The following is a 26,437-nucleotide window of genomic DNA, read 5'->3' as shown; positions in this document are numbered from 1 at the left end:
TAATGTCTTATCCCCACTCTGAGTCATCTGCAGCTTTAAACGAAGGGAGACGTACTTAGTTTGGAGAGACAAATGCAATTGATAGGTAATTTTGATACAAAGCGAGTGTTATGGACATAATCGAAACAATGGAAAACAGGGAATCCAAGAGATTAGGTATAGAAGATGTACGGTCTATATGAACAACAAAATCCTTACAAAATTCAACAATCCGAAAAAACCATGCATAGACCGGACAGAACAAGTGATCGATTATTGAATATTCAAGAAAGATACTATAGATTATAGTAGTGGAGGGTATCACAGCAACTCCCTAATTCAACTGCCATCAGCTATCATCGAGCCCTACTAATGACAACGCTCACCGTACGAATGTTCAAAACTTTGGCGCAACAACAGGAGACTTTCCTGACGGTGGTCTCATCCTGGAAACATTTCTAGAAGCAGAATTGCGATATGTCATGCCTGTCCCGACGCGAGATTTGGGCTTCCCATGGTCTGTCGGAGTTGAAGGCGTCGTCGGCGTCACAGGTGCACTGTGTGATGGAAGTGAAGGAGTAGATGGCATGCGAAGTCTACTTGACCCTCCATTCAAGCTCGGAACAGGAACGGGTAATTGCCCGTTGACATTCATCACCGACTGTTGGCGGGGTAATTGTAGTTGTTTGAGGGGCCGAGGAGAAGTCATTGCGGTAGGGGATGTGGAATTCAATGAGGACGAGGGCGTAGAATTGATGCTCGTGTCCGAAGCGATTGAAGGGAATGAATGAGTAGAATATGAAGAACTTTCTAAAGGTTTTTTGAGGCTCGATTTCCTGATTGAGCTCGGAGCAGAAGGTCTGCGAATACTTCCAGTTTTCGGATTGGGTAGAGAGGGAAGCATTTTGTCTATGTTTGGGTGAGAACGACCAGTGAGTGACGAGGCTTGCGTGTCTTCCAATATATCATCATCATCTCTAGGCGTGAGGGGGATAGAAAGGGAAGAAGCAGTTGAAGAAGGTGTGAGGATGGCAAGTTCGTCTACGCCATAACGCGACGTGGAGCCTGCGACGTCAGAAGCGGAGGAGCGAGTAGATGCTTCGGAGCCAGGACGGGCGAATCTGTTCCCTGCGCCGGATGTTTTGGGCGTTCTCTCACCAGAGGTCAAATGAGAGATTGAAGTCTTCATGCTGAGTGTAGACGAACTACTTCTAATGCTTCTGGTTTCACCGTTGATGAAAGACTTCTTTGTGGAACGCAACGTCGGAGGAACATTTGACCCTTTCCCATGACCCACGTTCATCTCCCCGAATTCGCTAATTTCATCTACTTCATCCAAATGGATATCCAATGTGCGGCTCGAAAAGCTTCGAGATAATGGGTTGTAGTTGGATCGGGAACTGTGCGAGAATGTTGAAGATCCAGTAGTGGGGGAGGGACGAGAAACCGAGGGCATGGATGCCGACGCACGAAGGTTACCGTAGGACTTTGACCGCATTCTTGAACTTACGAGTGAGGCCGAAGACGAATTTCGTGAAAGATTGAGCGACGACAGCCTTCGGGTTAGTGCGGAAGGAGCACCCTCGTCTTCGCTATTTAACCGAAACAAGCATATGGTTAGAAACAGCGCAAGGCAACACCGAGTAATATTCGAAGCGCTACTGGCCATGGCCTCTTTTCGGACTCACCTATCGCTCCAGCCCAAACCCGTGGTCAGTCCAATACCTCCTCGCAGTAACCGCCCATCCTTATGCCTTAATCTTCTGGAAGAGGTGTCCCGCGTATCTTTGAACAGTCCAGACTTGGTCTGAATTGAGGCTGCAAAAAGAACGCAAATCAATCAGAGGGATTATGAAGACAGACACGCGTAAAGTGAGTGACCAGAATCGAAGATCGACAGCACGGATAAACTTTACTTGAAGCCGATGAACTTTCGAAGATTCCATCTGATCCAACAGTGTCACATATATCGTTCACACTCTTCCAGCTAGCCCCCAAATTTAGCAGGTCTTACTATCAAACGTCCATCATCGCTTCTCATATCAAAGATTCGGGGGATAAACTCGCGTCCCATATCCACCCTCAAATATCACAACTACTCGGAATAAATGTAGATGAAAAAATGTAACTCACTATTCGAGGTCATACTCATCATACTTCCTGGCCTTGCCCCTCCATCCGCACCCACCGAAGCAAGAGAATCGACAGAGGCTGACGCGGGAAGGAGTTTGGAGTTGGCTGATAACAACCCATGCCGTAGCATCAAATTCCTGCAGAGGTGGCCGTGTCAGTACAACATGAAGTGCAAGCCACAATCAGATGCATGAAAGGTAAGAGTGGATTGTTCGAGATATGTACAATTCGCCACAGCTTGAGCAATTTTCACATAAAGATCGTAATGATCCTTTCGAACACGAGGGTGTACAGAATGTGGCGTTCAATGTCGAAGAGGCCTCCAAAACCTGTCCATCAATTCGCTCTGGCTATAACGAGTTATATGGAAGAGCCGAAAGGATTAGGCATGCGATGCGTTGCCATGTTCAGTTTGATGGCCAACTCTACCTTTAAAAAGGTTGCCCATCTTAAAATGCGACTTTTATGCCCCCCAAAAGTCCACACGCGCTTTTGACTTTGTCCTCGTGCACAAGTCCACAAATCCTCGAAGGCAACCTTTCTGTTTGTACTACCAACGCCAGTCCAAAGAACTGAAACCGAAGCGAAAGGGGAAGGAACAAGGAAGAACTCACGGTAACGGGGTATGTAAATCCAAACTCGAATCACTTGCATCGCTATCCAACCCATCACCGTCACTTTCGACGCCGTCTTTATACGTGCCAAACCCAAATCCATCTCCGTAAGAATGTCGTCGAGGAACATTTTCACCTTCAGATTCAGAGCCTCTTCCATCTAATTCTCGCTCAAGTTTCTGCAACTTGGCTTCTACGTCCTCGTTGTGACCAAGTCGTCTACGGGACTCTTTCCGACCTCTGCTTAATAGACTCGGTCCACCAAATTCATCGTACCCATCGTCCGAACCGACACCACCACTCTTTCGTCGCCCGATGCTTCCCTTGGTACTACTAGTCCCGATCGAACTACGTGTCCTCCTTTTCATACTCAGACTCCGCCTCGGTCGAGGTGTCTTTTCCAGCAACCTTTGAACGTCTGGAGAAGCTCTTCCGTCGTCACTGTCAGCAGTACTCGGATTGTCAGCCACCGACACCGTAGATGCCTGAGATGCTTTCCTTCGAGGTCTGTTGGAGAATTCCGCGGCATACGGCACAGGCGGCATTGGAGGCCAAGCAACGTCTGCAGGGGGCGATGATGGCGAAGCGATGCCTGAGATGAGCCGTTCCCGATGGCTCCGGCTTCTACTGCGAGCAGATCGAAGCTCGCGGTGAAGTGACCTATGAAGGTCAATTTCTACATCAGGACTGTATGTAGCTGACGACGAGGGTGGAGTTGGATAGGTTGTTGGTGGAGTAGGAAAAGTAGCTGGTGGAGAAGGCATTGACGGAGAAGGATCAGGTTGGGTATAGGTGGAACCAATCGATTTTGAAGGGCTGATTGAAACTGACGGGGAGATAATCGAAGCTTTCAAGCTTACGTTATCAAGGTTATCCATCGAGATTCTAGCCATTCTCCTCAAGCTAGAACGTGAATCGGATCGTGAAGGAACAGATGTGGTAAACGAATACGGAGGAGGCACGCCTCCTCCAGAAACACGGCGTGTCTGGAAGGCCTGAACGACTGGAGGCTTAGTAGTGGGCACGTCCCATTCACTCTCAGCGCCGTCGTCCCCTGAGGGTAGATCGTGCATGGAGATCTCGGCAAGCGATTCATTCGGACTAGCTGATCTGACAGGCGGCGGGACAGGGCTTGGTTGATAGAGGGGAGAAGGCGGAGCGGACCATTTTATGGGCGTCGATGCCGCTGAGGAAGGGATTCTCTTCTGCATGGCATTCGCTTGTTGTAAGGCGAACGGCGACAGCGGAGGTGGTGTAGGAAACTGAGTGGACAATGAGGATGGAATTTCTAATTCATTGTCGGTGTCGGTGGGTGAGGGAGGCATGGGAGATATGGAGAGACGCAATGAGGTGAGCTGTACATCGGAATCATCTTCCTCATCAATGCGCAGACCACCATAAGCCTGATTCGTGTCCTCTGCATCTTCAGTGGTGACCTGGACCTCTGGCGGTTTTACTCTGCCAGAGCCTTTGGAAACGCGTCTACCCTCCCTGGTTTCCAAATCTCTGTATCCATGGCCATAAGCATAACTTGCGCCGTTACTCCGAGCACTCGCAAAGCTTGCCACAGAGTCAGGTCTGTCGTAACCTCCATTTCCGGAATGTGAGGAATTTATAGAATACTTTGAGCTACGCCTGGACTGGAGAAGATGAGCAGCTTCATGGTCAGAGATTCTGGAGCGACCGGGCACGGGTGGTAAAGGCCCTCTTGGTGGAAGAGATGGTGGAGGATTGCTGCTCGTAGAGGATATTGATGACACCGAAGACGATGGCGGAATAGAAGATGTACTAGAAATTGAACTAGAAGGCTCATTTATGGGCTCGCCGATATTAGCATGATTGAAAGAAAGGCTGCTTGGTGTCCTAGGTGTAGAAGGTGGGAGGAAAGAAGGTGGTACTGGGAAAGACTCGAGTAAAAGGGGAACTGAATGGCCCATGCTGAATTGCCCGTCGACAGGCTGAGTTATTGCTGGTATAAATTACTCGAGATCGGTAGGTAGCAAGAAAGAGAGTCAGTGTACGGTCTGCATGAGAAGAAGATGAAAAGACTTGGTGTGAATCTGTATGGCCGGCGGTTTTTGTTTCCGTGCCACGATATCGGACCTCCTAAATCAATTTTTTATAACCAAGGCCGAAATTTTTTTCTCGAAGTCTTGCCTATTAGACTGTTGGGTTGATGTTTGCCCCCAGAGACCATCAACCTGGTTCATCTGGTAAATGCATTCAGTCCAATATCATCATGCCGTCGCGAGCATGTGTTCAAACTCTCTTTTTCTATCAAATAAATTGCGCAACGCTAAGTAGGCAACACCATCGCAGTATCATGTATCATTGAATGATATCAAATTCTCAATGGAATGATGGGCGAATATCATGCTCAACAGTCACGATCTATCGATATTCTGATTGGGACACGCTAGTGAAAGGACTATAACCTCCCGCCTGATACTCCGCACCAGCTTCGTCTTCAACTGAATTCCATCGATCCCTTCTTCGATGTGCAGACCAACGCCGCCACGACAGGACCGAAAGTTACCTCCGTCCGGTAAGACCGACTCCCCCCCTGCTTGACTATCTTTTGCTTTTATGCCGCCCTGAGGTACTCTTGGAGTACTCTCCATTAGTCTCCATTAGACCACTGTACGAAGTCAAAAATTCAGAGGGAACTATACAGGAAACAGTCTGGGAGAAAAGTCGGAATAAGCTTGGGACCGTAGGTTTTCGGACACAACTCGGGACGGGCAGGGCAAACCGTACACTCGGGGGAGCTTTCGATGGTCATATTTTGAGGAAAGAGGAAGAAAAAAGGTTACTCATGATCGAGATAGGTTCAAATCGTTAGTGGACCAAGATTCAACAAGTAATACCGCAAGTTGTCAGTAAATCGTGACCAATGTGCTTTTTCACATTTCACATACATCGTTATCTTGCTTTCAGTGTTGTATCCAAGGAAGACTAGTACATATTAGGATACTGAAGGTTTTTTATGTACGTTGAGATCAGATTGAGAGAGCGAAATGCCGGCGGCAAATTTTTAGAACGAAATTGATTCCATAGCTCTCATTTACCTTGTCCAACGATGCCTCCCTCACGTTTCGAGCCTTCAATAATCAAAAACAAAATAAAACGGGAGGAAATAGCCAATAAGAACAAAAAGGCCAAAAGCCAGGACAAACTCCAGCGACGATTAGCAAGAGCCAAGTTGGAAGCAAATGATCCAACCGCGAAGAAAGTGAGTATCCGTCGACAGAGTATTACAATACACGCTTCCCTAACTTGTACCCTTAGAAACGTCTGAGCACAAATGTTCCTCGGACACTGGACAACATGCGAGAGTTCGATCCTTCGTTCCTGACAGCTGATCCTTCCTCGTCATCTCAGACTCAGGATGGTCCAAGCTCATCCTCCGGAGAACCTTCCTACGATGAGAACGCTGAAGACCTTGCCTCGGATCCTTTTGCTGCCTATTTTAACTCTGAAGAGGACCCTAACATCCCACCCAAAGTCTTAATCACTACATCGCCCAAAGCATCGAAACCGACATACGAATTCTGTGATGAAATAGTTGGTATTTTCCCTGGTGCAGAGTTTATTAGACGGAAAAAAGGGAAAGGGTTTGAGGTTGGGAGGATAGCTGGCTGGGCTGCGGGGAGAGGGTATAAGCATATGGTTGTTGTGAATGAAGATATGAAGAAACCTAGCGAGTATCACTCTCCATTCCTGCAATCACATTTTTCTAACTTACAATGCAGACGCAATCACCCTCATACATCTTCCAAACGGTCCTACTGCATATTTCAAACTGACCTCCATAGAACTTACCAAACAGATCTACGTTTGTCGTCTTGAAAACTCAGGCATATTCCTCGATGCTGACCCCGGGATTTTTAGGGCCATGCACGAGCGACACCACACAATCCGGAGCTCGTTCTCAACAACTTTGTGACCAGATTAGGACACACCGTTGGACGCATGTTCCAAACCCTTTTCCCCCCTTTACCTGAATTCCAAGGTCGGCAGGTTGTGACCTTGCATAATCAACGAGACTTTCTGTTTTTCCGGAGGCACAGGTACGCTCTACGCATCAACATTACATCTGGTACTTAATCCCTGTTACTCTAGATATGCTTTCAGATCACCTGAGAAAGTCGCTTTACAAGAAATCGGTCCACGGTTTACACTTAAATTGCGATCTCTAAGGAAGGGCATTCCTGCTGTATTCAATCTAGCAGAGGAACCAAAAGGCCTGGAGTTTGATGTCGATGAGTCCAAATCCAGCGCAGAGGAAACCTTGGATTCAGACGAGAACAAACAAAATGCTTTTGAGGCACCAGAAAAAGTCGTCCCACCAAAACAGGATGATTACCTTTGGAAATGGAAGGTAATGTCAAGTTTTTTTCCGATAGGTCATGGGCTAACTTTGATTTCCCAGCCGGAGCTTGAGACAACCAGGCGCACATTCTTCTTGTAAGTTGCAAGACCGGAAGACTGGATGTGGCTCAGTATATACGCATTCATGTTTTTCGACCAAAATAATGCTACTTTCTTACATACATACAAAATCATCAAGTCATAAGTCAGGATTAAGGTCAAGGTCAAGGTCAAAGAACTGAGAAGGACCGCCGCGTAAATCATGTCGATATGGATTGATACCAGGCTCCAGATTTTGAGTAGGGGAAGCTACTGGTGCTACAGACAAAAACTGTCAACAACTAGCAGGTAGTGCGGGGCATTGAAAAAGATTATACCTTGTCCAACTGAGTGAGTTTCACCTAGTTGACCAAGAGGAGCCTCTGCATTGAGATGCCCACGACGCATTTTTTCCTCGTTAGGGAACGGAGGGAAGAACATTGGAGGCGGTGGTTGGCCGGGCAAGCTGAGATCTGGCATGTTGGGGGGAGCGGAAGTAAATGCGCTCAAACTTTGGGCATAAGCCAATAGTTCAGGGTACGGTATAGATGCTGATACAACGCATGAGCCACGGCCAGCAGTACAGTACTAGGACGAGATAAGTGATACCTTTCTTTGCTTGTTCTATACTCTCAAGCCTCTCGTCTGCCTCCTCGATCATTCCATCTAATTCCCTCTTCTCCATCTCCAGCTCGATGCAGATCTGCCTCCATCGGGAATCCAATTCCAATATCTCAGCTTTCAGACGTTCTATCTTTCTTTGTTTGATCTGATGTTTGTATGAGAGATTCACAGCGGCAGCAAGTGCCTGGTCGCAAGCAAGGAATGCATCTACTCTGGGCGCAGGCGGTTTCACTTGACCCGGTGTTAGTGATAGAAACAACGTCTGAGCTAGTGTCTCCATCTCATTGAGGGGTCCAAGCAACATTGACGACATGGAGGCCCCATTTTGAGCAATGCCTTGGTTCGAGGTCACCTTGGGGAATGAAGCCATGTTTATTAGCTTCGGAAGCGCCGATGATTTTGCCGCCCGGTGCTTTTGTTTTCCTTCGACGATGGCTTCCGCTTCGGATTCGACAGAACGACTTGTGCGAACATGGATGGCTTCGGAAAGAGAAGAAGAAATAGTTAAGGCTGTATCAGGCATGCTCCGTCGTTCGTCATGATCATATTATCCCTCCTACAATCGCAATGTGACAGAAATCTCGAACGGATCGACCTCCTTGCTCAATGTTGTCAAAGCTCTGGGAGAATATCTGACTTCTGAGGAAGATGCCCTGCGAACAAAGGGTAAAATGCGCTTCCCTCTGGAAGAATTTCAAGCGATTAATCTTTCGATCCTTAGGCGTTGAGTTTCTGTCTGCCGTTCTCGGTCGTTGTCCACCAGAAAAGCTGAACCGTCAGGCCGGTACGATCTATACCAACTTTTATGCAGACATAGCTCAAAGAGGCATAGCTAGGGTCCTGACATCATTTTACTGTAGCAAGCTGGAGGACTCTGAGACTGTTGTCCCTGCACTAAAGGGATTGGTATCTCTCACCAAAATGCCTTCCTCGACGTCTGAAGACGTCCCCAGCATATTAGACGCGTGGGTCTCCTTCATTGCCGAGGCCTTTTTTGTATGAGCTCACCCAATCCTTCTACAGTATCTTTACTCATATCAAAATGAAAGGGCTTGTTCAATCCGTGCGATTTTTTGTATTCACAATTATTGACACCCTAATGGCTCGACATCGACAAGGTTTGCGTTAGGATATATATAAAGCGCTTTTAACTGACTATGTCCCTTCAAAGTCATCAAAGACATGAATGATAGCTTCCTTGGGCGTTATATTGCTCTGGTAGATGGAGAAAAGGACCCTCGGAATTTACTCGTTGCTTTTGCTATCGATCGAGTTCTTCTCATAGAATTTGATATCAATAACTTCATTGAGGTATGTCAAATTCTGTTTATTCTGAAATAGAACTCATACTCGACAAAGTCACTCTTCAATATCACATTTTGCTACTTTCCAATCACCTTTCGACCTCCTCCGAACGACCCCTATGGAATAACAACCGATGATTTACGTCAAGCCCTTCGCAAATGTTTAAATTCCACTCCTGCGTTCGGCCCATTGGCTATCCCCGTCTTCTTGGAAAAGCTTGCAGCTGGATCACCTACCACCAAGGTAGTAATCTTCTTGATTTCTTTCCAAACTGCGCAGCTCATGCTTTTAAAGCGAGATACGCTTGAAAGCATGTCCGTGTGCTTTCCTGTTTATGGCTCTGCATTAGCGCGCAGTCATGCTCGAAAACTATGGAATTCTTTGAAGCTGGAGGTACGCGTTGTCTTGCTTAAATATCCAATGTCTATAAACACTGCACAGATATTTCAACCTACCGATTCCATCACCGAAGAATTTGCGCTCAAGACCACTCAAGACCTCGTCAAGACCATCTATACCTCACAGACCGCAGATGGTACGGACAACGATATTGAGGGTCTGGCCCGAGACGCTTGCGAAGAATGCATCGCGATCCTTCGAGAGCCTGAGAAAAGTCAGGCTAAACCTGCGATCAAAATTTTGTGTGCGTTCATGTCGACGACGCGTTAGTCCCTTTTTCCAATGCCTCTTGAAATTCCACTCATAGAACGTCGTGTATAGCTTCAGTATCACGGTATACTGTTGCTCAAACAGCACCTTATCTGGTCAAGCTCTACGCACATCCTGATAATGTTGCAGCTCGGCCATCTATCTTACTACTTCTCTCCGACTTGATAGCGGCTGCGCGGGATTCGATGGCTGCTAATAAAGTCGACGATTCAGACTCACTAGAGACGCCGCTCAGTCCTTACAAAGATGAAATACTAAGCATCGTATCCTCGGCTTTGAAAGTCTCTTCGTCGCGAGATCCTGCTCTTGCATGCTTGTTAGGATTAGTTTCCACAGAAAAGCTGGTATCGGATGAAGAATTGGGCTTTATTGTCCACAGTGTAGACGAGATACTGTTAGAAGAATCAGATGAAGCTGAAGAGACCAAGTGAGTGACCCCGATTTCCCAGATTCTATGTCTAGACTCGAAACATTCTTTTCAGTGCACCTGCCCTCCAACTTCTCGTCACGATCTCGCAGAAAGCGGTTCATCATATCAAAGAACAAACGCTTCCTTTACTCTTTAGCATGTTACCAGAAGACGCACCAGCACGGGATGCAGCTTTGGATCGCGCTAGAGCATGGCGAATACTGTCTGCTCTAAATACTGTTTGCAGACCCCTCGAACTTTTCGAGACGTTGGTGATCCGCCTCACCACTAGATTGGACTTGCTCTGTGTACCTTCAGAGACTGTACCGCTTCCTGCGGACCGTGAACCTCGAGTCGCGTATGCTCATTCGATTTTGATCACTTTACATCAGACCCTCCTAGCCAAGGTTGATGATGGACACGCAGATGTAGCAAAATACATTGAAACTCTCGTTCCTAGACTTTTCAATCTCTTCATTTACTCCGCACTGGTCTCCAACGAAGTCAACCTGATTGCTACTGATATACGGCTCATAACTGTAGCCGGCCAAACTATCGGTACCGTGGTACAGAATACTGCAGCTCAGTAAGCGTTCCGAGCCTCGTTTGATGATATCCGACGCTGACCATCCTTGTAGAAGACAGGATTCCTTTATACAAGCGTTGTTTGCGGCTTACATCGACGGAGATATCAATCGCATTGCGGAAGGATATCATAGGTTACCCACAACTAATAGCTTCTCCCCATTGAATGTGAGTTCATATGTATCCACTTTGAGAGGAGCCATAACTACAATGACAACCTCAGGATTTGTCACCGTTACAGCAACGAAACTTGGTCATTTTGATGGCTTCAGCGGTTGTACCGCTACACAAGGAGGTACTTGATTATTTACCATGTGAAGAATTTGGTCCTCCTGATTCTGCCCACAGATTCAACTACCAGTTTCCAACCTGAGCGTGTTTTTGGGAAACATATTGACTTGGAGCCTTGCTGAGGTCGAAGCCGTCGTCGATCTCCAACGGGAATCTACCTGGAAAATGATATCTGCTATCCTCAATAAACGTCATGCAGGCAGCTTCACCATTTTTGCTTGATAACATACGTGACCCTAACATGGTGCTTAGATGCCTCGTTTTTCATCGAAAACATGCTACATGAATTTTGGCCGCGGCATATAGCTGATAGATCTGCATCTGCAGAAAGTCGCAATCGTGCAATCCGTCCATGGGTTTGGGTAAGACGTTGCGCGCAATCTTGGATTCAGATTAAGCTCAGCATGGATGCGTTTAACACAGATCTCCAAGGCTCTTCTTGTCTGCAACCATGCACAAGCATCTCAATTCGCCGACGTCATGTTTCTACTTTTTGACGACGAAGATATCAAATGGAACGCCGCCAAATCTTTCGGAGACATTGTTCGAACAGACACAATCTTGACCAAACAGAATCACGCCTCAATCAAGGTTTGTTGATATCTTTGGAGTATCCATGATGATCGTTGAATTAGCAAACTTCAGATGTTGTACGCGCAGCGCTTTGTTGGTCGCACATTGCCTCGTATCATTGATGGCGCAAAAGACCCAAGCGGTACGTTGACGAGATTGTTCAATCTTCGTTTAGCCAAGCTTATATCTCTCAGAACCTGGGAAACAATTATCGTATCTTGTCGCATTGACCTCGTTGATTAGTTCTATCCCAAAAGCTTTGTACTTTCATGAGATGGCTACAGTACGCAAAACAGATTCGTACCTTTATAGATCTGTCCTAATCATTGAATACTCCAACAGTTAATACCGCTCCTGGTTAGGGGACTGGACTTACCAGATCATGATATCCGCTGCCAAGTTATCGACACCTTCCTCGCTGTTGCAGAAGGCGATTCACCTGATATCGTATCCGACCACGCGCCATCGCTCATAACTACCATGCTGAAGAACAGTTCCGTGGAAAATATGCCTTCTGTTGTACGTCTTGTGTTGTTTAAATTTGGCATTTCACGAATCGTCGCATGATTTGCAGAAAGTACGGGTATCTGCCCTGAGATATCTCGGTGTTCTGCCTAGTATCGTACGATATGATGTCCTACATCCTCTCAAGGCAACAGTGATAAAACAATTGGCGGTGTCATTGGATGATCCAAAACGAGCAGTCCGTAAAGAAGCCGTAGATGCTAGGTCAGGGGATTCTTCTATCATATTTTTCATGTACTGAGAACTGATCCTTCTCGCCCCCCTCAGAACGAAGTGGTGAGTCCTTTATAAACATAAATGTTCTCTCAACTCCAACGTGTTGTTCTCTTCCAGGTTCAAGTCCAGCGGTTAGAAAATAAGTCTAGAGTGACTATTCATGATTTTGCGTAGACTTGACTGTTTCTAGGTATATCATGTGAATGACGGTGGTACACTATGTAGAACGAAAAGCAAAAGTTTGGTAAAGATGGGTACGAAATGAACAAAACCTCCTTCTTCCTTCCTATAAGTAGATCTGTAGAGCGACAATAGCAACAAGAATCGGTACTCGTCCTCTCATCCTGAAGCCATGATAGCCTTAGTCTTCCCCCCTGCGTCTGCAAGAGCAAGTTCAAATGCCTGTAAATGCTCTTCGACAATCCGCCGCCCATCGACCCTCTTGTGCCCGCTTGGTCGCGGGGATGAAATATATCCAGGAGAAGCATCCCCATCTGGTGTATCCGCCCCATCCGAAATCCCTGCCTCCCATCTTTCAATTTTCAATCTACTGCGCTCCGCACTATCCCAATCTGTGCGCCAAGTTCCTAATTTGTTCTTCAGGGCTCGGATTTTCCGTCCAGCTTCGGTTGTCGCCGCTCCGTTCACCTGGGCTTGTTCGGAGATTGTGGTCAGAGAGGTAACCAGAGAGCGGGTGAATGAGCGGAGATGAGCTAATTGGGATATAGTGGCTGCTGGGGTGGGTGGGCCCAATATGGGTGGCGGAGGCGGAAATGTATATTTAACAGGTGTCAATTCTTCTTCATAGTCAATATCATCCTCGTCTTCTCCGTCCCTATCGAGCTGATGTGGATCCGCATCCCATTCCTGAACCCGAGACCGTCGAGGTGGTTCGTCTTCAACGTTGTCGATTTGAGGATGAATCGACGCAGGAGTTGGTTTCTCTTCTTCGTGTAACTCATGCATGCCAGTAAGCTCCTCCAGCTGTCCCAAAACGTCCTCACCCCCGACTTGACCAGCAATCTTCCGGAATTCCCGCTCGTATTCTAAAAGTTCCCGAACTTGACCTTCTCTATCTCTTGTGGTCTCGTCTAGCCTTCGAATAACATCATAAGCCATCTTTTCTAGTGACAGCTGCTGCGATGCAGAAGCGATTGAACCAGGTTCATTGTCGAGATGCCTGAGATGAGAGAGGAACTTGTCAGTGGACTCTAAGTCCTGAGCAAGCACTTCCATCGCGTCCTGCTCTGGTCTCTTGGATTTCTTATGTCTCGTCGCAGAAGGACTGCCAAAGACAGGATCATAGTCTTGTTCGTCACGAACAGCACGGTGTTGTGGGGTATCTGCAAAAGATGTATCCAACGCATCGCGGTGATTCAATTCGTCGGCAAATGATGGTCCTTCATTACTATCGACAAGCAGTTGCGGATGGTCACTATTTGAATGATGAATGTCTTCGTCGATGCCTTCCGCGCCTTCATCGTATTCTATCCCGAACTCTTCTGCTAATAACCTCGACCCAGCGCTAGGCTCAGGCATTAGGGCGGCTGCAAGCTCATGAGCTAATGAAAAGCGACTGTTGCTGGCATCCTGATCCATGGTCTGGGCTAGACTGGACGAAGACCGCAAAGACGTCGCAGATCGTCGGGAATTAAGGCTTTGTCGCGATGGTGACCGCCGAGGACCGGTAGATGAGGATGCAGACAAAAACTGTGAGCTAGAAGAGCCGAAAACATCTGAATTATCGTGTGTCATGACAGAAAGAGAAATCTCAAAGCAAAGAAGAAAGCCGCGGGTGGACCTTGTTGACGCGTAAAGGAGATTCGCGTTGTTGGTCTTTCTCACGGACATGCGGTTTTGTAGGTCAAAGCGATTGTCTAGAATTTCAGATGATGATCATAATGATTCACACAATCTACTTTCGCCACGAATTTCAATTACAATGGCCAGTCTGGTCCAAAGACTCTATCGAGTGAGTAACCCTGTAATCAACTGTAATCCTTACTTATTGAGGGCCGAATCTCTTCATGTAGATCTTTGTTCCCCCGAGCCAGCCGTCTAAGGTTGAAGACTCTTCCAATCCACCAATTAAATTTGGAATCCTTGGAGCAGCTAATATAGCTCCTCCTGCCCTTCTCCTTCCTGCAAAAAGCCACGCAGAGGTAATTGTATACGCTGTCGCGGCGCGAGACCAGGGAAAGGCCGAGAAATTCGCAAAGAAGCACGGTATTGTCAAGGTTTACGGTGGTAGTAATGGTTACCAGCGTATGTCTAACCTCTGAAGATATGTCAATTGGGCTCCATACTGAGTTGTTTGCAGAGCTTTTGGATGACCCAGAGGTTGACGCGATCTATAACCCGGTACATACCCTCTGACCTTTCGAGTTTTCATAGCTTTGAATCAACTCACACATACACGTCTTCAAAGCTCCCAAATGGCCTTCATTTTGAATGGACCATGAAGGCTCTCCTTGCAGGGAAACATGTATTATGCGAGAAACCGATGGCTGACACAGCTGAAGAGGTGAAGCAAATGTTCGATTTAGCTGAGAAGAAGGGATTGGTATTGCTCGAAGCGTTCCATTATCGGTGGGTAGACCAGAAGGTCGTCGTTGCTGTGAATTTCAATTTCAAGTTGGCTTACATCCTTGAAATCTTTGTTTATTTTCTGTTATACTCAAAAAGTTTTCACCCTGCTATCCAACGTGCCAAAGCTGTCTTGGACAGCGGCGAACTTGGAAAGATTAAGAGCATCGACCTGAAGTTCACGGCTCCTGCTGGCGCTATGAAAGACTCCGATATCCGGTTCAATTTAGCTCTGGGAGGAGGAGCAACGATGGATTTGGGCTGTAAGCTCTTCCGCATACTGCATGCATAACTAGGTTTCACCCACCTCTCTCCAGGTTACAGCCTCAACTGCATCCGGTACTTATCGTCATCTGACCCCACCTCTGTTGTCTCTGCTATAGCCCTTCCCCTCAAATCTGCCAACATTCAGGAAACCAAGATCGACCGAGCAATGAGCACCACACTCGCTCTTCCAAACGACGTCCTCGCCTCCATGGAAGTCGATCTCTCAATGCCATGGGAATTCTTCCCACCCAAACTTTTCAAAATGTGGGTGGTCGTCAAATGTGAAGGTGGCGATGTGGAAGTTCAGAATTTCGTGTTGCCGACTTTCTGGCATTCAATTAAGGTCTCGAACAAGGTTGGCGGAACCACTACTAGACGCGTTGAAAAGGTATATAAATTTGCCGATGCTCATATCGACGATCATTCAAAGGCTTTGGACTTGGGGGAGGACTGGTGGTTGACTTATCGCTACCAGCTCGAGGCTTTTGTCGATAAACTCAAGGGTAGAATACCACAGACATGGGTGACCAGGGAGGATTCTATTGCAAATATGCAGTGGATCGAAAACATCTACGAGAAGGTTCGTGTTATGCCGCTTTGTGATTTTTCTTTCGAATGCTGACAATGTGTTCAGGCAGGAATAGGATCCCGTCCCCGTTCCAACTATGTATTGCCTGCCCAGTGAATAAGACTGCAAACTGCCCTCAGAGAGGGTGAAACTTCGAACTTGAATCAAAAATTCTTCATTATGCTTGGTCACCAACCTACCAGTGAACCTATAGCTCCTTCTAATCGACCGTAAGACCCTGGTAAGACCTACACATCCAATCTTATATCTTGAAACTAGTAAGGTGATTGAGCTTGCTCAAGCTTTCCCCAGAGCCAAAGGATATTACCAAGCCTGAGCAATGGGAGCAAGAATGTTATGCGGCCTTCAGCGCGTTATACAATGTGTGTGAGCTTGTGTTCCAGGAGCACAACGCGAAAATGTTGAGGGGATCACCGAGCCACGAACTGTAGGTACGATATGCCTATCGTACGGTGTTGAAGATTCTGTGCCGTTGGATGAGAGAGCTGGAGGTCAGTGATGCAGTGTGATCATGCATCAAAGGAGAAGGACTTGTCGAACGTCTTTTTGGACAAATTCGAAGTATGGGCGTTTGGAAGGTTCAGCAAATTGATGGCCGGATGTGGCAGACCTGCCCGCCCCACAGGTCTACCCTTGCAAAGAAAGCCCCGAAGAGTAGGGCGCGTTGCATCTAAGTACAGTATGTACTTTGTTTTCATATGAGCTGACAGACATCTGCCTTGCCGCATCCCGCCCGACCCGCCTCTACATAGTTTTACAGTTTGTTATATGAGCGGCAGCAGGAGCTACTAATTGTTGGAGTTTGTTGTTCGGACCGCCCAGAAGTTATAGGTACACAAGTACATACAACGAATCTACGAGACAATGTGTATGCTTGTGTATGTAGTTGCTAGATTATCTCTTCTATACAGTCTTTATGTCCATCGTCGTTCGTCGTCGTCGCTCAGAGTCGTGCCTATCGCGCTCTTCGCTCCTGTGAGGCATCCTGTCTTGTCCTCCGTCATACCCGTTCTCAACACTAATATGTATATCAGAATGACTAAGACAAAAGGAGAAGATACAGCGACGCGTCACAGACCCACGCCTACCCACGCAGACCGGTCAAAACTATTGAGAAACACCCGCATTTGCAGAAACGTAAAGACATATGTACATATGGTGACTAAATCATATTGACTAAGAACAGCTAAGAACGCGGGATAAAATGGTCGAGGCTAAATATATCGATAGTTCGAACTTCGCTGTATATAAGACACTTTCAAACTTCTAAATAGGGGAATTGCACTGCGGACCCTTCGACCACCACTGAAAAGGTAACGGGAAAATCAAACAGATCAACCCAGTCAACTTTCGCTACGAATTATAATGGCCAGTTTGGTCCAGAGGCTATATCGAGTGAAGTTGGCCCGTAATTAATAACTGCAGTCTTACTGAAGGTTGAATCTTCCCATGTAGGTCTTTGTCCCCCCGCATCAGCCCCCCAAGGTTACCAATCAGCCAATTAAATTCGGAATCCTTGGAGCAGCCAATATAGCTCCTGCTGCTCTTATTATTCCCGCAAAAAGCCACGCAGAGGTAATTGTATACGCTGTCGCGGCGCGAGACCAGGTAAAGGCCGAAAAATTCGCAAAGCAGCATGGTATTGGCAAAGTCTACGGCGGCAGTAATGGTTACCAGCGTATGTTTGACCTCTGAAGAGATGTTGCTTGGGCTCCATACTGAGTTATTTGCAGAGCTTTTGGATGACCCAGAGGTTGACGCGATCTACAACCCGGTATTTCTGACGTTGGAATTTGCAGCTTTGATTCAACTCTCACACATACACATGTCTTAGCTCCCAAATGGCCTTCATTTTGAATGGACCATGAAGGCTCTCCTTGCAGGGAAACATGTATTATGCGAAAAACCGATGGCTGACACAGCTGAAGAGGTGAAGCAAATGTTCGATTTGGCTGAGAAGAAGGGATTGGTATTGCTCGAAGCGTTCCATTATCGGTGGGTGGACCAGAAGGTCGTCGTTGCTGTGAATTTCAAGTGGGCTTACTTCCTTGAAATCTTTGTTCATCTTCTTTTGTCATACCCAAAAAGCTTTCACCCTTCTATCCAACGTGCCAAAGCTATTTTGGACAGCGGCGAACTTGGAAAGATTAAGAGCATCGACCTCAAATTCGCGCTTGCTGCTGGCTTCATGAAAGACTCCGATATCCGGTTCAATTTCGCTCTGGGAGGAGGAGCAATGATGGATTTGGGCTGTAAGCTCTTCCGCATCCTGCAAGTATTACTAAAGTTCCAACCACTTCTCTCTAGGCTACAGTCTTAACTGCATCCGGTACTTGTCGTCTTCTGACCCCGTCTCTGTTGTCTCCGCTACGCCTCTCTCACTCAAATCCGCCAACATCACTGAAACCAAAATTGACCGAGGGATGAGCGCTACACTCGCTCTTCCAAACGACGTCCTCGCCTCCATGGATGTCGACCTTTCAATGCCCTGGGAATTCTTTCCACCTAAGCTGTACAAAATGTGGGTTGAGGTCAAGTGCGAAGGGGGAAATGTGGGAGTACAGAATTTCGTGCTGCCGACTTTCTGGCATTCAATTCACGTGTCGAACAAGGCCAGTGGAGGTACCACCACTCAACGTGTTGAAAAGGTGTATAAGTTTGCCGATGATCAATCAAAAGTTTTGGACTTGGGGGAAGACTGGTGGTTGACGTATCGCTACCAGCTTGAGGCTTTTGTCGATAAGCTCAAGGGACGAACACCACAGACATGGGTGACTAGGGAGGATTCTATTGCCAATATGCAATGGATCGAAAACATCTACGAGAAGGTTCGTGTTATGCCCCCTTGTCATTCTTGTTTTTTCTGATTTTGACAATGGACTCAGGCGGGAATAGGCTCCCGTCCTCGTTCCGACTACGTATTGACTGCAGAGTGAATTGAGTAACTCTTTCTCTGCCTACATTAGTACACATTGGACAAAATAATTTTGCACTTCTTCATAAACTGGCTGAGCTTGCTTGATCTATGCTCAGGACGGACTTGCCCACTGCTTTAATTGTTCCACCTCAATTCACAGTGAACTGACAGAGACTTACGGGAAGTCATAGTGAAGTAACTCAATATCTACATCTTATTTACGGTGACCAAGATCACCCAACAACAAATTATCTATCAACCTCGTCCCATTAACCCACATTGCTCCGCTCAAAATGACCGTAGACGCGTCCTCTCCCCTAGACTGTAGTGTGACTTCATCCTCCAAGACTTCGAAGTCTTCAGCATCGTTCATCTCTATATAATCAAGCTTTATCTCCACCTCCATCCCTCCCCCATCCAAAGTACCCATTTCCGTATTTCGAACACGGTGTATTACTTCCCGAGCAGCATCCACACACTCCTTCTTGCTCTTCCCCTCGAGGAACCAGCAGTGTTCTGCGGCCTTGAGCGCGTTATACAGTGTCGGAGCGACTTTGCGTCCGGAAGGGGATAGATATGCGTTCCGGGAGGACAGAGCGAGGTTGTCGAGGGGATCGCGGGCTGTAGGCACGATGTGGAGATTCTGTGCAGAGGGATGGGAGAGGAGGAGGTCTGTGACCATGCGTCGTAGGAGGAGGGCTTGTTGGATATCTTTTTGACCGAAATAGGCGTTCGTTGGCTGTTGTGATGATTAGCAACACCAACACAAAAAAACAGTGTTCTGTTTTAGTTTACTAAACCACGATTTCAATTCGGGACAAACCCACCTGAATTACATTAAACAGCTTCGTAACCACCGTCGCTACTCCGCGGAAGAAACCCGGTCTGCTCTTCCCCTCCATTTGCTCGTCGGCGTAGCCTTTGACTTCGACGAACGTCCCACGTTGTAGACTGGCGTCTTGCGATATACCATGAGGATACATCTCGGAGACGCTAGGCAAAAACACAGCGGAGGGTCGTCTGATATGGGTCGGTTGCCCGGTTATCGTCGAGGTCGAGTGGGTGTTCGGTGTGTTCGACACGACGAGGTGTTGTTGTTGAGCAAGAAGCTTTAGATCATGTTCCAGCGTACGGGGATACGTCTCGAGATCTTCATGTGGAGAGAACTGAGCGGGGTTGACGAATATGGAGAGGACAGTTAGGTCGTTTTCGACGAGGGATTTGCGGACTAGGGAGATTGTATTCTTATTAGTCTCGTATTCAAAAAATCCATGATGACAATTCATATCGATAACGGGAAGTACATTTAGATAGTCGAGAAAACGCACCAAGATCTAAATGTCCTTCATGTAAAGCACCCATCGTAGGAACGAATCCAACCGACCTATTCTCCATAAACGCCTTCCGTCTCCATTCCCTGTACGAAGCAACAGTAGTGTATATCGGTATATCCGATTCCGAATACGCCTCGGGCTGCGTGGATTTCACAGACAGCGACGCAGCCGACTGCGGTAACTTCGTAGTCGCAGTACCAGACATTCTGCGAGAACGAGATAGTGACCCCAGACGATATCGATAAGAGCTACCAAAACAGCTCAAGGAGCTCAGGGAAGTGAAGATGGTGGTGTATGGAGCCCGACGCGGATGCGAGATGTAGCAGCAGAACATAATTTAGCTAATGTTAGTGTTAGCACATAATATTAGACTCCGAACGAAAAAGGATAGGAAACAAATAGAGACTCGGATGGAGAGGCATTCGTCTCATCGATGACAAGAGGGTTGCGCCCTGAACGATAACGTAATACTAATACTAAAATAGCCGCGCTCTCCCGAAGTACTCCCGGTCAATCATAATTTTGGAATATGTACACGGATTTACAGTAAGCGTTCAGATCACAGACAATCCACAGGAATCCTCAAATGCTAATATCAATTTGTACCACTGTTGTACATTGACGGGTATCAAAGAAACTTCGGTGCAACCAATCTGCACCAATAATCCCAAGTAGTTGTACTTCCGTACTTGATTTGTCCTTTACACTTTACAGTGACCCCCCACTCTGTCGCGCCCCAGCTCGGATACGCATTATGACCGAAATAAAAAGAAAAAGAAAAAGACAAGCAAGCCCCATTGGATCCGTCCGTGTACATATCTCCACTGGTGTTTTTTTCTTCGTCACTGGCAACAAACACCCTTGAGTTCGTCACCCTCACCCCCACCCCCCCAGCAACCCGCCACCCCCACAGCAACACTTCACCCCCATGGCAATGGCAACCACCTCACCCAACACTCGACCCACTTTCCAACGTAAGAGCATAATCATTCGACGTCGTCCCACTAATCCCACTCGCATTACTCCCCCTCCGATCAAATTTATTCCTCCTCCCATGCAACACATGCGAGTATTTTGACTGCGGGGGTATAGGTGCGGAACGAAGAGCGGGGTTACTATAGATAATTTTGCAGAGAAAGAGAGAGGATCAGACGAGAGAGGATCAGACGTCTGGGGGTTAATACCGATAGTATAACACACTCACTTTGCGATCAAAGTAGGCCCAGTAGCCAACCTCGCGAAATTACTCGGGAACAACGGATTCCCAGGTGCACGATCCCCCACGGGGTCGTAACCTCCCTCAGAATCATACCCACTCCCCGCGCCCCCAACAAGGTATCCATGAGACCCAATGGAAGTAATAGACCCCGACGACCCAGTCCTCGTCAACCCCCCTTTACCACCAAAACTCTGACTCCGAGTAAGGTCGCCAAGATCACCGGCACCCCCGATGGATCCCCAGCTCAAACGCTTCGAGTTCGAGTTCGGGTCGGTCTTAGTCCGGGATAACGAGCCGCTTCGACTGAGTGAGCCGGTGAGACCCTGCGATTGACTTTGGCTTTGGGAAAGCTGGGAAAGGGGTCGATAGGCGAACACGGGGGAAGAGGTCGTGGAAGAGGTACTGGGAGTAGGTGAGGAGGGAAGGGATATACGAAGACCGTGAATCTGGGTCGGGTCAATCGCTGGCTCGGGTGCCGCCGCAGAATTGTCATTATCCAAAGTCTCACTCTTTTCCTCTTGTTCTTTTTCTTTCTCTTTCTCTTTTTCGTCTTCTTCATCTTCCTCCTCCGCGCCCTCTAGGATGTCTCCCAACGCATTCGTACTAGCTCCATTGCCTGCCGAATCTGACAACAAAGCAGGGAGGCTAAGCGGGGGTGGATACAAACCAGGGGAGCCAACAGAGTTTTGGCTCGGAGAGAGGATAAGTGGTTCGATGACCACTCCCGTTTCAGGATTTGGACCGGATGTGGCAGAGGTGAAGGATAACAAAGATGGGATGGAGGATGATAAGGAAGGGGAGAAGGATCCTGGTGATCCTATGGAGGAGCGCGAATTCGTTTTGACGTGCCTAGTGGTCGTCGTCGTCGTCGAAGCTGAAGTTTTACTTGACACATCCTCGCCATCAGGGATGGGTACAGCCTTGACCTGTTGACCTTCGTCGAAAGAAGTCGTTGGGGTAGGCATTTGCTGCATGATTTTAGGAAGGTCCGGATCTCTTGCAGGGGATCTTGACTCCCTCTGAACAGGCGTCGGGCTCTCAGTTGTATCTCCCGAACCTGAACGCTGTGTATGCAACATCGATGCTGCAGCTGCATTAATCGGTATTGGGTCCGTCGATGGACTTTTGATGAAAGCAGACGCCGGAGCGCTACCACGATCATTGTTAGGACTGTCCATAATCGCATCCCAGCCCTCCCAATAACCTTTTCCTTTCATACCTCCATCCTCCATATCTTCCGTTCTGGGTGTCTTTGTCGACCCGGGAGTCTGTAGATCTCTATCCGACTCTGACTCTGACTCGGAAGATTCGAATACATCTGCATTCATTTCCATCTCCAAATCGAAATCCACGTCCAACTCTGGAGGGACGCCCAAAGCGCCTTTGACTCGTTCCCAGATGAGTTCCGAGTGAGATAGAATACATCTCCGGATCTTGGCGACCCAAATTGTGTCGGGTTCTTGATCGCGAGAAGTATCAACGATGAAAGCAATAAGACTGTCGTACGTCCATGTTGTGGGGTCAATAGGAATATCAACACCTGGAGTTGGAGAAAAAATACTTCTTGTAGGAGAATCGGACGGGGAAGACTTGGATTCCGGATCAGGATTAGCTACAACGAGATGGCCGGTTGCTGGAAGCGAGTCTTGTCTCGGGAACGTTTGTTTTAAAAGCGCAAAAAGTTTACGTGTCGGGGTAGATTCTATGAGCGCTTTTACTTCCGCCGAGCGATCTATGAATGGAAGATACACAGACGGATGTAAAGGCGTGAATGTAGCCGGTGTTGTACCAGTACTAATTCCACTTGACGGAGACGACCGTGGGGAACCTGTAAAGTGCGGTGACCACCTCTGGTTCAAAGGTGACGTCATTGTAGGTAGATGCGTGGGATGTGTAGCTTGATGAGCAAGATCGTACAATTGTTCTGGTGTCAATTTGGGTTTAGGCGCTGCGTATCCCGACGTGGAACTCCGATGACCGCTGGGTGACGAAGGTCTGATCCTCGATGACGTCGAAGGTGACGAAGGCGAGGGTGTCCTAGCTCCTGTCCTGTCTGACTGAGTGCCAGGCCTCGCAGGTCCAAATGTCGAAAATGCAAAGCTCATCCGAGGACTTCCTTCTGCGCCTGCGCCTCCTTCGGGTCTTCCACGAGGTCCTGCGCCTGAGTCGTTGTTCCCAATCCGACGATGCGGTCTTCGCTGTCCTGGGCCAGGAGGATCTTTGAGCGATATAGTCCCATGGTTGTTATTGGAAAATGCACTGAAGATGTCGGATGGCACGACCTTGACGATGGTCAAAGTGCTCGTTGAGAGTCGGTTGGGGTTCAAGTTGATCTCACCATGTTTCGCGTATGGATCCTGAGCACTAACAGATCCTCGACGCGAAGAGAGACGACGGCGAGGCGTCGTCGGTGAAGAAGGCGAAGTCATCGTGGTGGTGGAATGGAAGTAAAAAAAAAGAAACCTTCGCTTGATCAATGATTTTTTTCTGTGCGCGCAAGTAAACGAGTGATCATATTTTATCGCATGAACGTTTGAACTCCATCACCTGGTCTACGTAAAATCGTTGTTCCGCTCCTTTCCGTAGCCATTTCAAGTACTTGGTTGACTCTTTCCAAATCAAGTAAATCGCGAATGTTCTAGAGATGAGATGTAGAACAACCGAGACAGGTGCTAGTAAGATCACAGCCAGCTCGAAGCATGCTCGCTGCCTGGTATAGGCGGTCGCTGCACATGTAATTCTTTCTCCAGTTTCCCCGTGGGGCGACCACGTGAGCTGGTCCAGGGCGACCGACGCGCTCATGTGTCATCATCTTGCTCGATTTCGATCATGAACATTTTGCGGAACTTTGTGACTTCAGTGAAAGTCAGTGGTGACGCCGTCGAACGCCGTCCAGCCTCGCATTCAAATCAATATCCTGCCATCCTAGACTCGAGTTCCAAAAACCAACAAAATGAACCCTGGTAACCACGGTCGGTCCACATTGCTATTATTGGACTCTCCCCTTCATCTTGCGTTCCTGGCATGAGCTTTTATGTGAACATAGGATACCATCTGATCGTCAAACTGAGCTTGTTTCATGTCGCAAGTCGCAAGAACTCAATCTACACAAGGGAAAAATAACAACCTAATTCCGAAGAATATGCGGTGACCTCATGCATGCAACGGCCCCCCCCCCCCAAAAAAAAAACTCATAAAACCCAGCGAGTTTTATATGTATGTATGAGAATATCCTCATCTACATCGACACTCAAATGACTATGAAATCCCTCAATGTGTTCGGCATCGCTACTACTGTTGGTCTAAATATGATGACTGTCAGAGGGTATTTGCAACTGCCGTCTGGAAATACCTCGTTCACCCAGTATTCAGGTTGTGGAAGTCCTGGTTAGTGTTCTTAGTCTCCATCGTCGTGCCCTCAAAAACCTCTTTGAATAATATTACTGACGAACTGTCCACTGTTTATTTTCTTTTCTTTATTATCCTTTATTATCTGATCACGATCCCCTCATCTCCGAATTCCATCCGAACTTTCAGCTTGCGGCGTCACAGCAACAGGGTTCACTGCAGCCATCAACCAGCTGGCTTTCGGTTCCGTGCCAGGTCTGGGAGCCGGAGATGCCTGCGGTAGATGCTTCGCCCTCACCGGCGCTGCTGACCCGTACTCCCCCGCGTTCACTGGACCGTTCAATTCAATTGTCGTGAAGGTCAGTACCTAACATACATCATTACCAGAGACATCATTACCAGAGTACTACTACCGACATACCGACATTCAAATAAACCATACCCATTAATTCGACCAAGAATCTTTGACTGATACCCTTCGATGTTGTAATGTAGGTGACGGATATGTGCCCTGTGGAGGGAAACGAAGTAGGTGTTGTTTCAGTGGATGATGATTCGTCGTCGTCGTTCGAATCAGTATAACGCGCCCGCTCATCATCGACATCTCTTTTATTGTGATATAGCAATGGTGTGGACAGACGACCTCCGACCCTATAAATTCTTTCGGAACGGAATTCCAGTGAGTACAATATATTCCAACAATGTTATTGTGGGCCTGGCTCCGAGGCAGAACTACGTATAAAACAATTCAACTTCAACTTCCAATATTGAATCCCCACTCCTAACCTCCACATAAATCATTCATCGAACTCACACACATCTTTTTTTCTTTTTCTATGTACACAGCTTCGACATCTGTGAAGACACCGGAGGCGCTTCAGCGTTCTTCCCATCCGGACACACCGCACTCACCGGCTCTTTTACCGAAGTCAGCTGTAGCGAGTGGTCGGGTTCAGATGGAAGTGATCTCTGGAACGGGGCGTGCATCAGTGGTGAATCCGCTGCTCTGTGGCCGGGGGGAGTCGGGTGCGGGAATCAAGGTGAGTTTTCTAGTACTTGGTACCTTGGTGCTCTTGGTGCTATGTATGGTTCGGGATATCATGATCGAGGATGGTCATGGAATGATTTACATGGAATACTGACTTGGATATTTCGTGTTTGTGTATTGGGATACTAGGAACGTCGGTTTGAAAGTTTCAAGAAGACAAGAAATAATTCGGAGAGATTCGGAGTCGATTTGGAGATGGGCTGGGATTACTAGGGATTAGTAGGGATTACTGCTGATGATGATCATTGAGTTTTTCAAAACTCGACCGCTGCCGCCGTCTTGCTCTTGTTCATGAGTACACATAGGTACATACATCATGATATATGCGACAAGCTTTTTTTCTACAATCTGCTATGATGTGAACTGAGTAGCAAAAACGGCTCAAAATGGTAGGAAACTTGAAAGTACCAAAAAAAGTTTTTTTTTTTTTGCACTTTTAGATGATGTTGTTTTGGTTTTAACCTCAAAAAAGAAAAAAAAGAATAACATGTCAAGAAATTTACCTTCCAGGTGGCCAAGGGTGGACACTATGATGCGTGGACGGTAATCGGTCGGCGGTAAACGCTCATGTTGGGTGAGGTCTGGTGAGGTTGGGTGCCATTTAATCATTTCGAAACTCGTCAAAAGCCTCAGGTACTAGTCACACAGACGTTCACCCTGAGATAAATGAGACCAGAAAGGATGTACGAGGACATACGAAATGGGACGCAATTTGAACAGATAAAAACCAGAACGAGCAAGATACGGAAACCTGGAAAATAGAGAAAAAAAAATTGTCAACTCTGAACTTGCTGAA

The 26,437-nt window shown here is 47.4% G+C and overlaps 10 protein-coding genes across 10 annotated transcripts; 5 read left to right on the top strand and 5 right to left on the bottom strand.

The window, feature by feature from the left end:
• Positions 1-51: 51 nt before the first annotated feature.
• On the bottom strand, positions 52-5,049 carry C8R40DRAFT_408524 (uncharacterized protein). The gene is made up of 5 exons (XM_046234961.1): positions 2,727-5,049; positions 2,113-2,249; positions 1,668-1,797; positions 366-1,571; positions 52-313 (listed from the first exon to the last, which is right to left on the bottom strand). Exons 1-4 carry the CDS (start codon positions 4,661-4,663, stop codon positions 377-379), a joined length of 3,399 nt encoding a protein of 1,132 aa, XP_046084042.1. The 5' UTR covers positions 4,664-5,049; the 3' UTR covers positions 52-313; positions 366-376.
• A 756-nt stretch (positions 5,050-5,805) lies between these two features.
• C8R40DRAFT_1161898 (anticodon-binding protein) lies at positions 5,806-7,197 on the top strand (the record flags this gene model as incomplete). The annotated part of the gene is made up of 6 exons (XM_046230183.1): positions 5,806-5,958; positions 6,015-6,426; positions 6,479-6,561; positions 6,618-6,796; positions 6,849-7,107; positions 7,159-7,197. The coding sequence occupies 6 exons, from the start codon at positions 5,806-5,808 to the stop codon at positions 7,195-7,197; spliced, it is 1,125 nt and encodes a 374-aa protein (XP_046084041.1).
• Positions 7,198-7,296: 99 nt separating this feature from the next.
• On the bottom strand, positions 7,297-8,073 carry C8R40DRAFT_1161897 (vitamin-D-receptor interacting mediator subunit 4-domain-containing protein; the record flags this gene model as incomplete). The annotated part of the gene is made up of 3 exons (XM_046230182.1): positions 7,297-7,415; positions 7,475-7,687; positions 7,746-8,073. The coding sequence occupies 3 exons, from the start codon at positions 8,071-8,073 to the stop codon at positions 7,297-7,299; spliced, it is 660 nt and encodes a 219-aa protein (XP_046084040.1).
• A 118-nt stretch (positions 8,074-8,191) lies between these two features.
• Positions 8,192-12,469, top strand: C8R40DRAFT_1161896 (ARM repeat-containing protein; the record flags this gene model as incomplete). Its single annotated transcript, XM_046230181.1, has 21 exons — positions 8,192-8,279; positions 8,337-8,426; positions 8,482-8,544; positions 8,593-8,725; positions 8,784-8,878; positions 8,932-9,071; positions 9,120-9,308; positions 9,360-9,458; positions 9,507-9,729; positions 9,786-10,161; positions 10,217-10,729; positions 10,782-10,896; positions 10,970-11,023; positions 11,077-11,209; positions 11,272-11,381; positions 11,443-11,610; positions 11,665-11,734; positions 11,787-11,875; positions 11,935-12,111; positions 12,167-12,321; positions 12,451-12,469. The coding sequence occupies 21 exons, from the start codon at positions 8,192-8,194 to the stop codon at positions 12,467-12,469; spliced, it is 3,099 nt and encodes a 1,032-aa protein (XP_046084039.1).
• Positions 12,470-12,672: 203 nt separating this feature from the next.
• On the bottom strand, positions 12,673-14,088 carry C8R40DRAFT_1173016 (uncharacterized protein; the record flags this gene model as incomplete). The annotated part of the gene is made up of 1 exon (XM_046231947.1): positions 12,673-14,088. The coding sequence occupies one exon, from the start codon at positions 14,086-14,088 to the stop codon at positions 12,673-12,675; it is 1,416 nt and encodes a 471-aa protein (XP_046084038.1).
• A 69-nt stretch (positions 14,089-14,157) lies between these two features.
• Positions 14,158-15,871, top strand: C8R40DRAFT_1254567 (uncharacterized protein; the record flags this gene model as incomplete). Its single annotated transcript, XM_046233746.1, has 7 exons — positions 14,158-14,305; positions 14,367-14,598; positions 14,654-14,694; positions 14,762-14,922; positions 15,019-15,182; positions 15,237-15,770; positions 15,825-15,871. Exons 1-7 carry the CDS (start codon positions 14,183-14,185, stop codon positions 15,869-15,871), a joined length of 1,302 nt encoding a protein of 433 aa, XP_046084037.1. The 5' UTR covers positions 14,158-14,182.
• A 1,188-nt stretch (positions 15,872-17,059) lies between these two features.
• On the top strand, positions 17,060-19,099 carry C8R40DRAFT_406565 (uncharacterized protein). Its single transcript, XM_046234959.1, has 7 exons — positions 17,060-17,170; positions 17,231-17,453; positions 17,509-17,549; positions 17,610-17,770; positions 17,864-18,027; positions 18,083-18,603; positions 18,661-19,099. Exons 1-7 carry the CDS (start codon positions 17,141-17,143, stop codon positions 18,709-18,711), a joined length of 1,191 nt encoding a protein of 396 aa, XP_046084036.1. The 5' UTR covers positions 17,060-17,140; the 3' UTR covers positions 18,712-19,099.
• C8R40DRAFT_1161893 (Pantoate-beta-alanine ligase) lies at positions 18,907-20,231 on the bottom strand (the record flags this gene model as incomplete). Its single annotated transcript, XM_046230180.1, has 4 exons — positions 18,907-19,431; positions 19,520-19,920; positions 20,021-20,159; positions 20,181-20,231. 4 exons carry the CDS (start codon positions 20,229-20,231, stop codon positions 18,907-18,909), a joined length of 1,116 nt encoding a protein of 371 aa, XP_046084035.1.
• Positions 20,232-20,972: 741 nt separating this feature from the next.
• C8R40DRAFT_1173013 (uncharacterized protein) lies at positions 20,973-23,674 on the bottom strand (the record flags this gene model as incomplete). Its single annotated transcript, XM_046231946.1, has 2 exons — positions 20,973-21,141; positions 21,231-23,674. 2 exons carry the CDS (start codon positions 23,672-23,674, stop codon positions 20,973-20,975), a joined length of 2,613 nt encoding a protein of 870 aa, XP_046084034.1.
• Positions 23,675-24,069: 395 nt separating this feature from the next.
• C8R40DRAFT_406569 (endoglucanase V-like protein) lies at positions 24,070-26,019 on the top strand. The gene is made up of 6 exons (XM_046234960.1): positions 24,070-24,632; positions 24,783-24,952; positions 25,089-25,121; positions 25,217-25,272; positions 25,440-25,633; positions 25,771-26,019. The coding sequence occupies exons 1-6, from the start codon at positions 24,464-24,466 to the stop codon at positions 25,782-25,784; spliced, it is 636 nt and encodes a 211-aa protein (XP_046084033.1). The 5' UTR covers positions 24,070-24,463; the 3' UTR covers positions 25,785-26,019.
• The last annotated feature ends 418 nt before the right edge of the window (positions 26,020-26,437 follow it).

This window comes from Lentinula edodes (genome assembly GCF_021015755.1).
Source record: "Lentinula edodes strain Le(Bin) 0899 ss11 chromosome Unknown C8R40scaffold_28, whole genome shotgun sequence".
Lineage (NCBI taxonomy): Eukaryota > Fungi > Basidiomycota > Agaricomycetes > Agaricales > Omphalotaceae > Lentinula > Lentinula edodes.
Note: the sequence above shows the minus strand (reverse complement) of the source record. Positions and strands in the feature narration are given on the sequence as shown.